General features: G+C 38.4%; 1 protein-coding gene across 2 annotated transcripts in view; it reads left to right on the forward strand.

The window, feature by feature from the left end:
* The window catches only part of ttc39c.S (tetratricopeptide repeat domain 39C S homeolog), a 55,810-nt gene that overhangs the window by 15,482 nt on the left and 22,826 nt on the right, over positions 1–17,502 (forward strand). For both annotated transcript variants that reach the window (XM_018223673.2, XM_018223671.2), the window contains exon 2: positions 16,275–16,323. In XM_018223673.2, the coding sequence (XP_018079162.1) occupies positions 16,275–16,323 (49 nt within the window). The remainder of the gene's footprint in view (positions 1–16,274; positions 16,324–17,502) is intronic.

Genomic DNA, 17,502 nt, shown 5'->3' on the forward strand with positions numbered 1-17,502 from the left:
CACTTAATTGATCCACTTCTTGATCAATCGGCTGTTTGAATAATTTAATTGCCACATTCTGCGACGACGAGTGCGGACCTTAATGGTGGATATATATATATATATATATATATATATATATATATATATATATATATATATATATATATATATATATATATATATAATATATATATATATATATACACATTATATATATATATATATATATATATATATATATATATATATATATATATATATATATATATATATATATATATATATATATATATAGTCCGCTCAAAAAAAACCGCATCAACCAGGTCTTAGTATGAAAAATCAAATATTCAAAATTTTATTGTCAACGTTTCGGCTCCATAGATTGAGCCGTCTTCAGCTGTCCTGAAGACGGCTCAATCTATGGAGCCGAAACGTTGACAATAAAATTTTGAATATTTGATTTTCATACTAAGACCTGGTTGATGCGGTTTTTTTTGAGCGGACTATGTGATTGTTGTAAACCAGCACACAGGCATTGGACTATTTGCCGTGTGCACCAGCTACACAGTATATATATATATATATATATATATATATATATATATATATATATATATATATATATATATATAAATAATATGGGAATATCGGCATGACAAAACCAAAATTGCGGTGACTGGGTGCAGTGTTCAATTAGATCCATAAACACATTTTCAGAAGAAACCGCACACTCAGGGCTTATAAAAAATGTAAGTATAGCTTTATTTGGCACATACTAACGTTTCGGCTGCTATCCCAGCCTTTCTCAAAGTACAAATGAGTGTATACATCCACCATGTTAAATACCTGGTTTGGTGCAAACCTACGGTGACCTAACTAACGTACGTGACGGTGTATCTCCGTGTAATTCCCCTCATCCGACGCTGATTACTGCAATCTCCCGTGTTTGTGCAGTGAATTACCAATCAGCTCTACAAAAGCCTGTGAAAATCAAAGCCGCCCCTCTGTATGACTAAATAACGTCTGGCTACTATAGTGAGGCTACAAAGTGCCAGAGTGTTGTGCGTATAGCCTTAGCAACTAGAGACCGGTGTCTGTGTTACATGTTCGGCAATTAACATAATTGCGTTCTCGTCATTAAATTATTATAAATAAACTCTTTTATACTGTACATCACCGACCTATAGTGCAACATTGTATCAGTGTCTTGTGTTAAAGGTTTACAGTGACTAATGTGCAATCCGTCCAGTAATAGGTCATCCTTTAATGATATAAATTTAAGTGTTCCGCTACCTAATGTGTATCCCCATCATGTGTCTCACGCTCCCCCATGCTCGTTAAAAGACACATCAAATAAATAGATACATCTATATTCCCCGAACATTATCAGTGTCAGTGCTTATTTTCAGCTTCTCAATAATACACCTAATCAAATGTAGGATCCATACAGTCATAAAATATAGCAAACGAAAAAAAGAAAGAAGGGAAAAATTAGGAATTCACAGACAGAATAAAAAAGTTTTTTGAAACAAGAATATCAGAGAGAGAAAAAGCTCTCGCCTCTAGAGATCATTTAGACAGGTGTGTAAGTGGCAGATTAGATTTGTTTCCCTTCAATAGTTTACTCAATATTCTCATTTTATCTATTACTATTCCAATCCTATCATTATCAGCACTTTCTATTTTCTATTAATTGTCTGTTTCTATTACGGATCTCTGAACGGTTTTCACAGGTAATATTTAACAGGGGAATAATTATCCTTGTATTACGCTGTGAGGTGACGGTAACTGGAACACATTCAACGGGGTGCTCTCCACCACTCTATCGGCAAACTAGTAGTTGCCATAGCAACCCCGCAACCTATTCCCCTGTCTCCGGGATGTGCTGTGCTCCGGGGCTCCTATCGGTGTCCAGTTCACCTCAATAATCTGGCACTAGGGACTGGTCCACTCAGGTGGTATATCCACCCTCTATACAGGGTTACTCACCAACCTGGTGTTCCTAGATATGTCTCCTTGAGTGCCCGTCATCATGACGCAATCTTGGTTCATCCGAGCCCATAAGAACCCTGTGGATTTTTTCTCTGCTTTAAAGGTCGCTTACTGCTTTAGTGCTGCCCAAGTATCCATAGTCAGACTGGCATCAACTGATTGATTGGAAACTAAAAAATCATTAGTGAAAATGCATAGCCTTCATCGATAAAATTTTCAGTGTATAAAGAAAATCCATAGAGTGGTGGTCCTCCCTCAATCACGAGCGAGAGCCATTCTGTGCAGAACCAACTCAAGGGAAACAGATGTAGAAAAAGGAAAAAGCCTATGAGGGTAGATCAAGAAATAATATAAAGAATGCAGATTGAGAATTATTAGTGGCACTAGATCATACTGGCATCACAGATCAGTAGTAACAATGAAAAACAAAAAGTTCCTTATGATCCACTATAATTATATCAAAAAAGAAAAAAAGGGGAAAAGGGAAAACAGACGAATAATAAAGTAAAAGAAGGTAACTTATGGTGAAATAAAAAGCATTTTTATTGTAAGCGCTCCAGCTGTGTTTTATCTGCCCAATAAAAAAAACCCAGCCGATTACAATAAAAATTATTTCACTGTAAGTCCTGCGAGTGCTGCAACCATCCGAGTTTTTATATCTCTCTCTCTCTCTCTCTCTCTCTCTCTCTCTCTCTCTCTCTCTCTCTCTCTCTCTCTCTCTCTCTCTCTCTCTCTCTCTCTCTCTCTCTCTCTCTCTCTCTCTCTCTCTCTCTCTCTCTCTCTCTCTCTCTATCTATATATATCCACTCAAATTTTTCTTCAAGTGATTTATTTTATTTCATCGACGTTTCGATCCCCAGGGGGATCTTTATCAAGATATCTTGATAAATATCCCCCTGGGGATCGAAACGTTGATGAAATAAAATAAATCACTTGAAGAAAAATCCTGGTGTGCGTCAGCATATTTGAGTGGATATACAATTTTTCTGTTCAGCACCCAGGTATTTGTACTTGCAGTGTGTGCCCAAGCCTGTGTATATGTGTGTGTATATGTGTGTGTGTGTATATATATATATATATATATATATATATATATATATATATATATATATATATATATATATATATATATATATATATATAGTAAAGGGGGCTATAAAAACGTAATAACATTATGTTAATGTCTATAACCTTTGACCTCTTGCAGACTTGGGAGCACTGCTGGGACTTAGATCACAAAATTAAAGGGGAAAATGACAATTTAATGTAAGCTCCTCATACTGAAGTAAGAAACTTTCTAAATACAATGAAAATACCAATGAAAAATTCTGCATTGTTTCTGAAATAATCAAGTTTATATTCACTATTCCTCTCTCCGCATCTGTTTCTCTTCATTCTCTCTTCCTGCAACAGTTGGGTGTCAAATGAATGATCCAATATATCTTATAGGGGGCTCCCTTTCCTAGCAGATGAATTAGAGCTCACTAAAATAACTGATTTCAGTACAATCAAAATCTAACAAATTAACTGCCTTTTGCACATATTCTGTCGAGAGACAGGATTATTCGGAGCTTTTAATAGAGTGAGCCCCAATACATCTTCTAGGCAAAAGAAGATCCCCCTATAAGATATATTGGATCATTCATAGGACACCCAACTCCTAAATGAAGACAGAATGAGGACAAACAGATGCTGAGAGAGGAATAGTGAAGATCAACTTGATTATTTCAGAAACGGTACAGAATTTTTAATCGATTGTATTTAGAAAGTTTATTTTTTACAGTATGCTGAAGCTAATATTCCATTTTCATTTTCGCGATAGTTCCCCTTTAAAAAATAAGCCAATCATGAAAAATTTGTTTAAGGAAAGACTGACACGTGGGAGGGGCTTAGTAGACAAAGACTGATAACCATATGATTGCATGCATGCCAGCATTCACCTTTAAACAGACATGAAAATTGCATGGTGCATGGCTGGACTGAAATCTGTGCAGCAACTTATTTGGCATGGTCCAACAAGTTTACCTAATTCAGGTGTTTGGAAGGAGAACTCTCTGCAAGAAGACAGGGACACTTCAGCCTTAAGATTAACTATGTTGAATATAATAGTATGTGCGTGATTGCCTTCTATTTTGAATTAGTATTACTTGTGTATATATTGCAGGTGCCGCATACTCTTTACTTGCTACCATGTGTTTGGCAGTGCCCGTGAGTTTGTGGCTGGAGACTTCTAGCTGAGTACTGTGGTGCCGGCAATATATGCCCTGAAAGCTCAGCTGCAACTTCTGCAGCCTCTTATGGGAAGCACAGTTTTAATTCATGTATTGATCTCTTTAGTATTCAGAAAGTGAATAATTCAGAAGAGCCTTTAGCACAGGCACTGCTGTCAGCTCTTTTGATCAGCTAAAATGCTGCTAAGGTTTTTATGATAGTCGTAAGTGGAAAATATCACTATGAAAATATGAGCTGCCAGTCAAGGCTCATAACATATTCTGTCTGGACATTTTGCAAAAATATGAAAAATATGCTGACGTTGCAGGCCTATTGCCTTATGGTGAGGGCATGGGTGTGTGCTAATGACTTGCCTGGCAGGCTCTTGCCCACTTGTTTGCTCTCTCTCTCTGGACTTCAGAATAGTATAATGATGTGTTTTATGATGGGATAATGAGCTTTTTGCAGAAGTTGGTTAGAAATGGTTGCTATCTTTAGTTATATTTTAATCAGGTCAGAAGATGGAAGAAAGCACATTTAAACCCTTATGAACCTAAATGTAATAGCAAATAATTGAAATACAATCCTGATTGGTGTCTTTGTCACTCCTTCTATGAAACTGATTGCTCCTAACTGCTCTTTTTTTTTAACCAAAAACAGTTCACAGAATTTGTTGGAAAAGCAGTTTTGGCTCTTTAAATATATTCCAAGCATTCCTTATTGAAACACAATGCATATTTTTCATACCGTAAACAATTAGAAAGGGTCTTTCAATAACTTTAATAAGAAGCTTCCTAGTAGCTGGAACAAGTGTTACCAGCTACTAAAACAAAACCACCCCAGTTCTGACAACAATAAAAGGAAAGAGCAATTCACCCTTTCTTGGTCCTCAGCCTGAAGAGAAGAGTCTGGTAGGTAACGTCTGATGACATAAGGAAATGTCACACAGAGAAATGCCTCCAGCCAATCGTAATTCATCCTCTTAGGGTACTAGCACACAGGTGTTTTATCTGCTGCTGAAATCCATTGGGGAAAAAATAGCCTTTCCTTATAGAATGGTTAAATACGCCCTGGGCACTGTGTACTCTTGTACATATTTATAAAGGTGACGTGATAATTCTGATAAAACTCCATATAATAAAGCTCATGAAGATAACGCTATGTTTTCCCCTTTTGTTACACCACCTGCTACATACGGTAATATGTATTTGAACAACCGAGTATAATACGGCCTATGGCATACAGAGCAAATGTCGGCTGTTTTCATTGGTGCATTTTTATAGCTCCAGGTAATTCATTGTCAAAACCACAAATTGTCCCATACTGCCTTCCTGTGGGGATCCCGTGAGAGCACTAATTTGGGCGCTTTCACTGAATTTCTATTGAGTGAGGTAGAGGGGATTTTGGGTGTTTTGACAGCTGAGCAACAGAAGAAATACTTTTTTTCAGTTCTTTTCAGGTTGTTCCCCAGAAAAAAAGACTTTTTTTCAATTACTTTCCATTATTTATTTATTTTTTACAGTTTTTTCAAAAAAAGTTTAATGTTCGTATCTCTGGTGTTTGAGTCTGGCAGCTCAGTAGAGATGTACGTTTGGGCCGACTTCGCACGCTTTGTCGCGGGCTCCCCCTGCCCTCCACTGTCAAATGCCAGCTTCCGACTTGCGTGCGCCGAAAGAGACAGAAATTGCCAAAGGGGAGAAAGAAGACACGAAGTTCTGACTGTCGGATGAAGACGCTGCTTTCTGCGTCCACATCTGGCAGTCGTGTTGCGTCGGATGTAATGTAATTGTTACCTCCGACTTTTCATTCAGTCCAATTAGAATCTTGACCCCTGCGTCTCCATCCGACTTTTCACGTGCCTTTTGTCGTGCCTTTTGTCTCTTCTAAATACCCTTTATTAAGATTATCAGATCAATTAATTTATATATGAAACTAATGCAAAAACCCGACAGGATACAGTTAACAGTCGAACAGCTGCTTCTGCCCTTAGGGCTCTTACACACGGCCGTTCCGACCTGCGTTCCGTTTTTTGGCGTTCAGCCGCAGGGGAGCGCAGGAATAGACGCAAGTCATTATTTGAAATGGGGCTGTACTCACTCACTCAGGCGCGTGTAGGCGCAGAACGCAGGTTCAGACGCAACATGCTGCATTTTTCCTGCGTTTGGCGCCTACACGTGCCTGAGTGAGTACAGCCCCATTTCAAATAATGACTTGCGTCTATTCCTGCGCTCCCCTGCGGCTGAACGCCAAAAAACGGAACGCAGGGGAGCGCAGGTCGGAACGGCCGTGTGTAAGAGCCCTTACAGTAATTCTGGAGAAACAACTTTTGCAGTTCAGAATGCAGACGCTCAAAACTCCATTGTAGCCCTTCCAACTTTGCATATTACTAGCAGAGCAAATGTTAGAAAACTGTGTCTCACAGAGAGGGGCACTAGCCTTAGGTTTTAATTGGTTGCCGTTTGATCCATTGAGACCCATGCATGCTTACTCCCATTGCTTGGAAGGCACACTTGTGTCAGCCATTCTTTTTTTTATATATATATATATATATATATATATATATATATATATATATATATATATATATATATATATATATATATATATATATATATATATATATATATATATATATATATATATATATATATAATATTTAGGCCTCTGAACTTAAAGGGATCCTGTCATCGGAAAACCATGTTTTTTGCAAAACGCATCAGTTAATAGTGCTGCAGAATTCTGCACTGAAATCCATTTCTCAAAAGAGTAAACAGATTTTTTTTATATTCAATTTTGAAATCTGACATGGGGCTAGACATTTTGTCAATTTCCCAGCTGCTCCCAGTCATGTCATGACAATATGTCAAGCCCCATGTCAGATTTCAAAATTGAATATAAAAAAATCTGTTTGCTCTTTTGAGAAATGGATTTCAGTGCAGAATTCTGCTGGAGCAGCACTATTAACTGATTCATTTTGAAAAAAATGTTTTTTCCCATGACAGTATCCCTTTAACTTCCCTGTCTTCTTGTGACCATTACTTACAGCTCCTGGCAAAAGACACTGGTTAAGGCAATTCAGGTATAATAGACACCTGTTTTGCATTTACATGAGTACCGGTTCCACTTGTTTCAGCCATTCTTCAGAATATTATGGGTGTGTGCCAGTTTGAAGTCTATTTTTAACTTTAAACTTTCTTTACAATTAGCAGACAAACGGCACAATGATGTATGTAATGATAGTGTCTGTACTTGTTAGAAATTACAATGAAATTTAACTTATGTTATTTAAGATAATAGAAGACTTGTGTAGGAAGTTGCTTTTGTTAGGTCCTGAAACTTCTGAAAAATGTGTTGGGCACATAAGAACAGCAGTAATTAGCATTGATTAGTGAGTCGTGCAGGCAGGCGGAACGGTAGGGAGCCTTTTCATAGCGTAACATTGCATCGTGGTCTCTTAAACACCTGCACAGTGATGTGTGTTCCGACTCCCCGCAGAGAGCATCAGTATGGACAGCGCTGGCTGAAAGGTCAGAGACTCAGATGGTATTTTCAGATGTCTGAACCTCTTATTTTAAGCTCATTAGAGCTAATTACAAATGTTCTGAAAGTTGTATGTTACTCCTGATGTATCTCTGGCAGCATGTGGCTGTGTCCTTATACTCCATTCAATGCAATACAGTCTTATTTCTTATTTTTTATACATATACAGCATATATAAAAGGAACAGTAATATCTAAAAATTTAATTTTTTATAAATTAATGGAAATCTAATGTAGTGTTGCCCTGCACTGGTACAACTGATGTGTTTGGGTTAGAAACTCTTCTATAGTAATAGAATAATAATAATAGTCATTCAAAGCTAAAAAAGGAGAGAAGGCACGGGATACACAGCAGATAACAGATAAGCTCTGTAGTATACAATGGGATTCTTCAGACTGATTCATTATCTACCAATTTTACCTTTTAAACACTTTAATTTTCTGATGTTACTATCCCTTTAAATAGTCTGGTAAAAAGACTTGTACTGTATAAGAGCTTAAATAGCACAACGCTGCTAGTATTATTGATTTTGATTAACAATTGCAAGTACAACTCGTTTATTTAATCAAGAGTGAATTTCAGTTACTAATGAGTAGGATGTGAGTGAGGTGTCAATCTGTACTTAATTATTCTCTTATCAATAAATAGTTCCTGTGTGATCTTCTTTGGCGTGAGGAATTGCATCCAGTCTAGCCAGTTTCAGTAATCAAGTACTTTGGCCCTTGAGCTTTCACATGTATTGACAGAGGTCACTGTATTTGATAGTTCAAGCAATCATATTAGATTAGAGAAAAAATGTCTTTGCCTGTTTACATTCATGTATAGGGCATATTTGTTTCCCACTCTTTCATTTTTTATGTTAAAGGATGTTAAATAAGGATTGTTAAAGGGTGTGATTGGATCTATTAAAATAACACGATTATGAACCAGTACTGTTTTATTTAATGTAATGGGGTTTAAAGGAAATATCAACCCAAAAAATAGTTTTTGCCTAATTTAAAAAAAAAACGTACATAATCTACATTCATTACGAATGTTTTTTAATTTACAGATATCTGTGCCTTAATTGTAATTATGGTAGTGCAGTTTGCTGGTTGTTGCTACGATGAGCAAGTGAGATGAGACTAAGCACCTCCGGGTTAATGACAGGGGTAGGTTTGCAAGTGGTGCATCAGGATCCATTGTGAAGAATATATAATGATTAGCATGAGGCTTGCAAAACATCTATTATATACACCAATGGTTTTAAAAAACACAATTTAATCAGATTGGGGACAAATATGAAAACGTTGAGCTAAAATCCAAATCGTACGATTTTTTGAGTTTTCCCCTGAATTGCTATTTTTTTTTTTTTTTCAGATTTTTGTCCGAAATAGACAGCCTAATTTTCGGGCTAATTCCATCACATTTCACAGAAACTTCAAAATAGAATAGGGATTTCTCCCATTGACTTATATACAACCTCGGTAGGTCTGAGATGCCGGATTTTCAAATTTGGACATTTTCCATCTTCAGGGTATAATAAATCTAAAAAAAAATTCTATTTTTTTCCCCACTAAATATTTGGATTCTAAATAAAAAAAAAAACTTAATTTTGAGCTTTAATAAATAACCCCTAAGTCTATTAAAAAATTCTTTAAACATGAATTAAACCCAATAAGATTATTTTGCCTCCAATAAGGTTTAATTATATCTTATTGTCAAGTGCAAGGTACTGTTTTATTATTGCAGAAAAAAAGGGAAAAAAATGCAAATTATGTGATTTAAATAGTCTATGGGAGATGGCCTTCCCGTAATTCAGAGCTTTCCAGATAATGGATTCCATTTGCATCTCTTTCATAGAAAGCTACTTTTTTTTAAAACTTGTTTGTCATTTACTACAGGCAAATATATATTCAAATAAATGGTATTTATATAGAAAGAATGATATTTTCAGATATTTCCGCAGTCTGGCCCAAATGCCTGTTTTGTGACCAAAATGCTTTTGGATATACATTACCCAATGGGTTCTTTAGAAACCTTTTTTTTTTTTTTTAATAATATGAATTTGTATTTTATATTTTTCTGCTCTGGAAGTTTCCCATTGAATTGTCCATTTTGTAATATGCAGCCTTTATATCCCTCCCAGAAGTGGAAGTTGGCAGCGGCTATAAGAGGCCTTTGGCAGCATTAGGAAATTAACCCTTCAGTGTCTCTGAGTATTATTATGGTTTATATCAACAAGGTCATACAAGATTAACTATGATACATGTGAGGATTAGCGTGCGTAGTACTGAAAGGAATGCACGTCGGCAGTTACCGGAATATTTTGCTGAAGTTAGCACTAAATCGTAGATTTTGGGCTGCAGTTTTTGGTAAACCGCAAAAGGTTCCCCCTTTTAAACATGCTTAAAGGAAAACTATACCCCCAAAATGAATACTTAAGCAACAGATAGTTTATATCATATTAAGTGGCATATTAAAAGAAAAAATACCAAACTGGAATATATATTTACCGGTAAGTAAATATTGGCCTTTTACATCTCTTGCCTTGAACCTCCATTTCATGATAGTCCTCTCTTTTGTCTCAAAGATCCCCTGACCAGAAGTACTGCTAACTGTAACAGGGAAAAGCATGGCAGCATAAGACAGAACTCTGTCTGTTAATTGGCTCATGTGACCTGAAATGTATGGTTGGTTTGTTTGTGTGCACCTTGAATCCTAGGATCCCAGGGGGCAGCCCTTATTTTTTAAAATGGCAATTTTCTATTTACGATTACCCAATGACATATGCTACTAAAAAAAGTATATTATTATGAAAATGGTTTATTTACATGAAGCAGGGTTTTACATATGAGCTGTTTTATGCAATATATTTTTATGGAGACCTACATTGTTCAGGGGGTATAGCTTTCCTTTAAGATCGTGAGGATCCAGAGCCGGAACGATCAAAACAGTTCGACTTTTTTGCAGCCTGTCATATAGACGTCCATATTGATTTCAGTTTTCTCATGTTCTTAACTTAGTCTAAGTCTGAGCGGTGACTGAAACCATCAGACGTGCGACAGTAATGGATTAATAATGAAGGGGATAATAGCTTGTCTTTCCATGCATATTTATTTAAAGGTATTTTAAAGAAATAAGTGCATGGTTGGTAAATATAGATCATTCAGGGCAATTTGTGGGCTGCCGGCTCTGAGCAGGTAGTGACTCATTCGTTATTCTAATGTGGTGACTTTCCATAGGTGGTTGGTGACAGTGCGTGCCTTTCTATAGCCTTTCACGTGTTTCTAAAAGTCATTGATATGTTCACAGCTTATTCCCACACTAGAGTCCTGCGCGGGTCCATTTTTTGGAACCCCCTGAACCCGCAACCCGCATTCTTACCCGCTTGGACCCGCTACCCGACCCGCAAGTACCTCATCCGCAACCCGAACCTGCAACCTGCTGACCATCAAGAATAAGGAAGTGCTGTCATTGTAAACCGGAAGTGACATCATCGGAAGTAGGCGTGATCAGAAAAAAGGAGGAAAAATCGATATTGAGAAGACCCGCGGCCGGACCCCCAGAACCGCCGACCTGTGTCCATACCCGCACCCGGAAATTCAACCCGCAGGGTACTGCATGTTTTTGCAGGTAACCCGCGGGTACCCCACCCGCTGCAGGACTTTATCCCACACTAAGCCTGATTGCCAATTCTCACAAATATTACAACTATATGCCTTATTTGCTGGATTTCTCTATCATGTATCCATGACAAAGCACTCAAAAGTACCTCCCCATCCATTAAGATTGGAATCACTACATGTAAAATAGTGTAATTGCACAAAAATGACTGCTGTCACTTTTTTTATTACTCCAATGCATGAGGTGGTATTTTCTGACATTTTGTCACTCACCAAAGAGGGGATTTCCAGCGGGCAACGAAGTGTCTTGTGTAGGGTTGTCGCCTTTTGGCCTGGTTGAATCCGGGCAGGGGGCAGGGCTGTTACGCTGTAGGGGTGTGTTGTGAAAACAGGGGCAGGGCTATGATGTGGTGAATGGAGATTGGTTGATCACCACCTCAATTATAGGGAATCCTGTCCAGTTCTCCTGATTTGGAAAACCAGGCAGACAGTTTTGACCTGGGCAGCCCTTTAAAAACCAGGCTGTCCGGGTCAAAACCTGGACAGGTGGCAACTCTTGTGATCCCTCAACCTAAAAGAAATGAGGGCAACTAATGGATTGTACAACAGCTTAGAAAATCAGTAGCCTGAGCTGCTACACTTATAGGATCCATTATCTGGAATGCTTTGGACCCAGGGTTTTCCAGATAAGGAACATACCATACCGTAAATCTGCTAAAAATACTTAAACATTAAACAATATGGATTTCTCGGTCTAGTTACAGAGAAAAATCAATTTTAAAAATTAGACTTTATAGTATATGGGCTTCATTTAATTCTGGATATCTGGTTTCTGGATAAGGGATCCCATACCTGTACTAGAAAACATGGGAATTCAAAATGAATTGATTTCTGAAATAGAAAGCAGTACAAAAGTAGTCACATATGGTGTATAGTTGTATTATGATACTGAATATCATAGAATGGGGATGAAATATCATTATGGGCAGGACCCCATCTTGTCGAGAAACACAAATCCGTATGAAATAAATGCTGGCTTTGCTTGTCACAAGTACCTCTGGGAACAGCATTTCACCAAAATCTTTGTTTTGCATTGTAACCTTGACCTTGTTCTGTGCGTATATTTGATATGCATAAATCTAATGTATCCTGGCCTTGCAGGATGCTGATGTTTGTACTCACTGCTCTGCTGTTTCTATCGCTAGATAAATAGGCAATTCATTTATAGAGCAATAAAATTCTCGTTAATACCACATAGATGGGTGGAATAAGAAATGTGCAAAACTACAGCAATAAAATCCAGCACAATCCATGTTTGCAAAGCTATTGGGAATGAACTGGCTACTCTTTCAGTGGGTAACTTTCCTACTACAGGTATAGGACCTGTTCTTCAAACTGCTCTGGACCTAGGGTTTTCTGGATAACAGATCTTTCCATAATTTGGATATTTATACAGTATCTTTCCTCTACTAAAGGATCATGTAAACATTAAATAAACCCAATAGGTTGGTTTTGCTTCCAATAAGGAATAATTGCATCTTTGTATTATTACAGAGAAAAGGAAACAGTTAAAAAAAAATGGATTATTTTATAAAATGGAATCTATTGGAGACGACATTTCCGTAATTTGGATTTTTCTGGATAATGGGTTTCCAGATAACAGATCACATACCTGTATATAATAACTAAATAATCCTGTTGGTTTCAAACATAAAATTGGCTGCTGAAAATTTATTTTGCCCAGGAAATATGCAGGCTGCCTTTAGTGTATCTCCCATAGGGGGTGTATGGGGGCAAATTGTTGTGTCTCAGAGGTGGCAGCAGGTGCATTATGATCACACAGGCAGCTTTTACTGAATTGCTCATATTATAAGGTGTATGGTGGGCAAAGGCTTGACTAAGCATTAAGGATGCTCTGAATACACTATTTTAGATTCAGCTGAACCCCCGAATCCTTTGTGAAAGATTCAGCCGAATACCGAATCCTAATTTGCATATGCAAATAAGGGGTGGGAAGTGGAAAACATTTTACGTTGATTCGGACGATCGGATCTTTGCGTCTATGGCCGGCTTAATACTTGAGACACAATGAGCACCTGAAGCTGATCCATGTTAGATGTTAACCAAGTGAAATAGAAGCGTTAACTTTTGTTAGCATGCCTCTATGGCCAGGCTTCAGATTCCTGTGTATATATTTCAGATGTTCTTCTTCTGCAACACTATTGTACAACACATAGAGCCACATCAGTGTATTGAGTCATGACCATGATCGCTAAAAGAGAAGGAAAAGCTAAAATTAAGTAAGCTTAAGGTATGTTAAAGCATTCTGCAGAATAAATATAGTGTTATAGCTTGCACTATTGTGGCTAATCTATTGGCAATAAACTGCTTCGGTAGCTTTCCTTCTCCTTTAAAGCCACTGATACTGATTTATCTGGTGTCGCCTGCTCAGCAGTGGTGTTGCGGTAGGGTAGGATATCACTGTTGACACGTCAGTTCCATAAGTTATTGAGCAGACAGTGGTTTTATCTTGTGACAGTCATGGGTAAGTGCTGAGCAGGTCATAATGAATAAAAAACAGACCTAAAGTGACCTGCAGTGTGTGCAACTGTTATTCTGAGCTGAACCTGCTCTAAAACCAGGGGCGCTCCGCCAATGAGGCGAGCTGAGCCGCTCGCCTCAGGCGGCAGCGCCAGACAGGATTCCAGGGGCGGCAAAAAACCGCTCCTGCACCTTTAAGAGACGAATTTCCGGTTTTTAAACCGGAAATTCGGCTGCGCTATTGCGAGAGAGCGCAATTGCGCTCTCCGCAATCGTGTTCCTGCCTCCCCTCGCCGACAGGTAAGTCGGTGCGGGGGCGGCAATGCCTCAGGCGGCTCCTTCCCCAGAAACGGCGCTGTCTAAAACTGATGGTCAAATCAACGTATTGATTATAGATTAAAGGCTAAAGGGAAGGTCACTATCAAAGTATGATGGTTGGTGGATAAATGCAATCCTATACGGAAAGCATTTTAGGACATCCTACAGCGAAATACCTGTCCTTCATGCGATGTCCTATGCCTTCGGAATGGTGCCTCCCTTTTCAGCTGTCAGTCATACGAACTCAGCCTTCTGCCCTCAGCCTTCCGCTGTCAGACCTCCATCCTCCTCCCTCCACCCTCCACCCTTAGTCCTCTTCCTTCCGCCCTCGCTCACCACTTTAGAATCTTAGGGACAAGACTGTCGGCTGAAAAGAGAGATCTGAGCGGGGAGTGCTGAAGAAAGAGGGTGGAGGGCTGAGCAGGGAGGGGGCGGAAGGAAGAGGACTGAATTGAAGAGGACTGAAGGCGGAAGGCAGAGGACTAAGGGTGGAGGACTGAGGGCGGAGTTTGTATGACTGACAGCTCAGAAGGGAGAGTAGAGGACGGAGGTGTGATTGCAGATTTGGACGATGAGTGACGGTAAAAGCAACCGATGCGCCATAACGAAGGCATAAGACATCGCATGAAAGACATGTTTCGCTACAGGATGTCCTAAAATGCGTTCTGTAAACCTATATACAAATGTAATTACATTTACAACTAAATAAACAAGTAGTACAAAACAGTATCCCCCTAACCCTCTAATAAGTGGGAAAAGTTGCACTATAGTTTGTGTCAGTGCAGTGTATAGGATTATTAGTAGGGAGGTAGAGATACACTTGTATGGAAATTTGATTTGTGATACTGTTTCTGTATAATCTATTGATATTACATATACATTTGTAAGGCCACCAGTATGGTAGCATCCACTCAAAGAATTATAAGAAATCTGCAGATAAGACAGCCTGGAAAGAAGAACCTGTTGTGGTGATGCCTAACCATAAAATCAGAGCTAATTCTGAGAACCTATAATCTTTTACAGTTACCTGGTGCTTGAGTGCTACTAAACTACTGTACATCTCGTATAACTGTTGACTGGATGGTCTTATTAATAAGCAGCTGGCGGGCTCCAGAAACCTAAGCCCTCATTTACTAAAATAGAGTAGAGTTGCAAAAAATAGGCACAAATTGTCTTATTTGCTCTTTGCACATTGTTCCACAGGTTGCATTTGGTGGCAGAGTAACATTTATTAAGTCAATCCATTGTTGAAGTGTGGGAGCGTTGGGGCTCATCCATCTCATAATTAACAACTTTTTTGCATAGAACATTATAGAGTTTAATAATGTTCTAGTTCTTTGTAAGGGCACTAATTCATCTATTACACCAAACAAACAAGATTTCGGTAATAGTGACTCCAGGGAGAGACAGATGTTCATTACTATATTGTTACCTCTTTACAATATGATATTACGCTAGGACTTGGCCAGGATTTTTAGTGAGGCAGAGCACTGACTATTGCAGTTTTTGCTAGATGCTGTTAGTAGTCAGTCAATTTCCATACCTCCCAACTGTCCCGTTTTTCGCGGGGCAGTCCCAATTTTGACAGCTCAACCCACAGTCCTGGATTGTTACTGAAATGTCCCAGCTTTCTCTTTGATCTCATGCACTGAACAGCCAGAAAAAGATACAAAACTTCTAAAACTTAATTAGCTTTTGGCAGAGAGCCCATCAAACATGTTACACTAGGATATTTTTGTAACAATTTAAGATAAGCAAAGAAACAATTGTAATTTAGATAAGCAGGTCTCTTGGGGAAACTGTGACTTGAAGCTTAAAGGGAAATTCATCTTCATTAGCAAAACTGTAATAACACATACAAACCACAGAAATGTGTTCAAGGTTTCATAACCTGCCAAATTTTGTAAGATGAACATGGTAATTAGGGGGGGTCCAGAAAATGGGCATGGTCAAAAAGTTTTCAATGTGGCAAATGATTTTGTCCCTCTTTCTGTTTCCAAAATGTTGGGAGGTGTGCACCATGCATCTGACTTCTTCCCGTACTGTAGAATGCAATAACCATGGAATCATTCTTTTTATTTGCAGGAATAGCAGTCCACTGATGAGCTTTGGCGCTAGTTTTGTCAGCTTTTTGGTAAGTACCTGTAAATATACTTTATTTGTAACGTCTGCTGTTATTTAAAGGTCACATTATGTATGTCTCTTTATTGCATTGTGGGGATCCCTCCCAATTGAACAAGCAGGAGGAAGAAATATACATAATACAGATAATCTGATTTGTCATAACCGTGTCCACTTAAATGTATTTGCTAGTTATTTCACACACAACTATAAATCAGTTCTACCCAGTATAGTAGGAGTAGAGTAAATTAAGACAAATGGCTGGTACCAATCAAAGTGAATCCCTTCCAAGCGCTTCCATTTCATGGGACTATATTTGCATGCATTATAGAAGAAGTGTTTGGGAAAGAGAGAGGACAGTCTCGGTGACACACATTGCCTTTGATTTGCGTGCTGTCACTTCTGCTGATGTGCCTCGGTGCCTATCCATGCTGATTGTAGGCAAATAAGTGCTTGAGGAACGAGGCAGGATCATATATATATATATATATATATATATATATATATATATATATATATATATATATATATATATATATACACACACACACATACAAAGTAAGCTTGCAATTTAAAATAGTAATACATACATACATACATATCTCTATCTCTCTCTCTCTCTCTCTCTCTCTCTCTCTCTCTCTCTCTCACATTGGCAGACAGCCATCTGGGTTGGGTCAAACACTATGTTATATTCCATGTAGTATTAGTAGTAGACAGTGCTATCCCATAATGACCAATGTTCTCAAGACATTTTTATTGAATTATTTTGTAAATAAAAAGCTGCAAACTGCATATACATAAAGAGAATTGGTTCAGTTATGTGCTGTTGAATGATCACAGCAAAGTCCCTGCTCCCAATGGTTTATCTTCAGACCACAGCCGTGACCTTGAGTCGCTCTACTTATTGGCACGGCTAAAGATAGCTGGAGGAGTCGGCATCTTACTAAATGCCAGCTGCACTGAATCATGCTGAGGAACAGCACTGCACTAGGGGGCTTAGAACCAGCTCTCGCTTTACATTCACAGCTCTGTGTGTTTGCTGTTCTTGCTTTTTGTAGCTATGATTAAAGATGGAAAAAAAAGCTCCGCAAAGAATTAAGCTAAAATATAAGCTGCAGACTCCGTCCCTTCAGGTTTGCTGGGCAGACACGTCACACTAAGCGGTTTGTTGGCTGCATTACAGCTGCCA

This window comes from Xenopus laevis, chromosome 6S (assembly GCF_017654675.1).
Source record: "Xenopus laevis strain J_2021 chromosome 6S, Xenopus_laevis_v10.1, whole genome shotgun sequence".
Lineage (NCBI taxonomy): Eukaryota > Metazoa > Chordata > Amphibia > Anura > Pipidae > Xenopus > Xenopus laevis.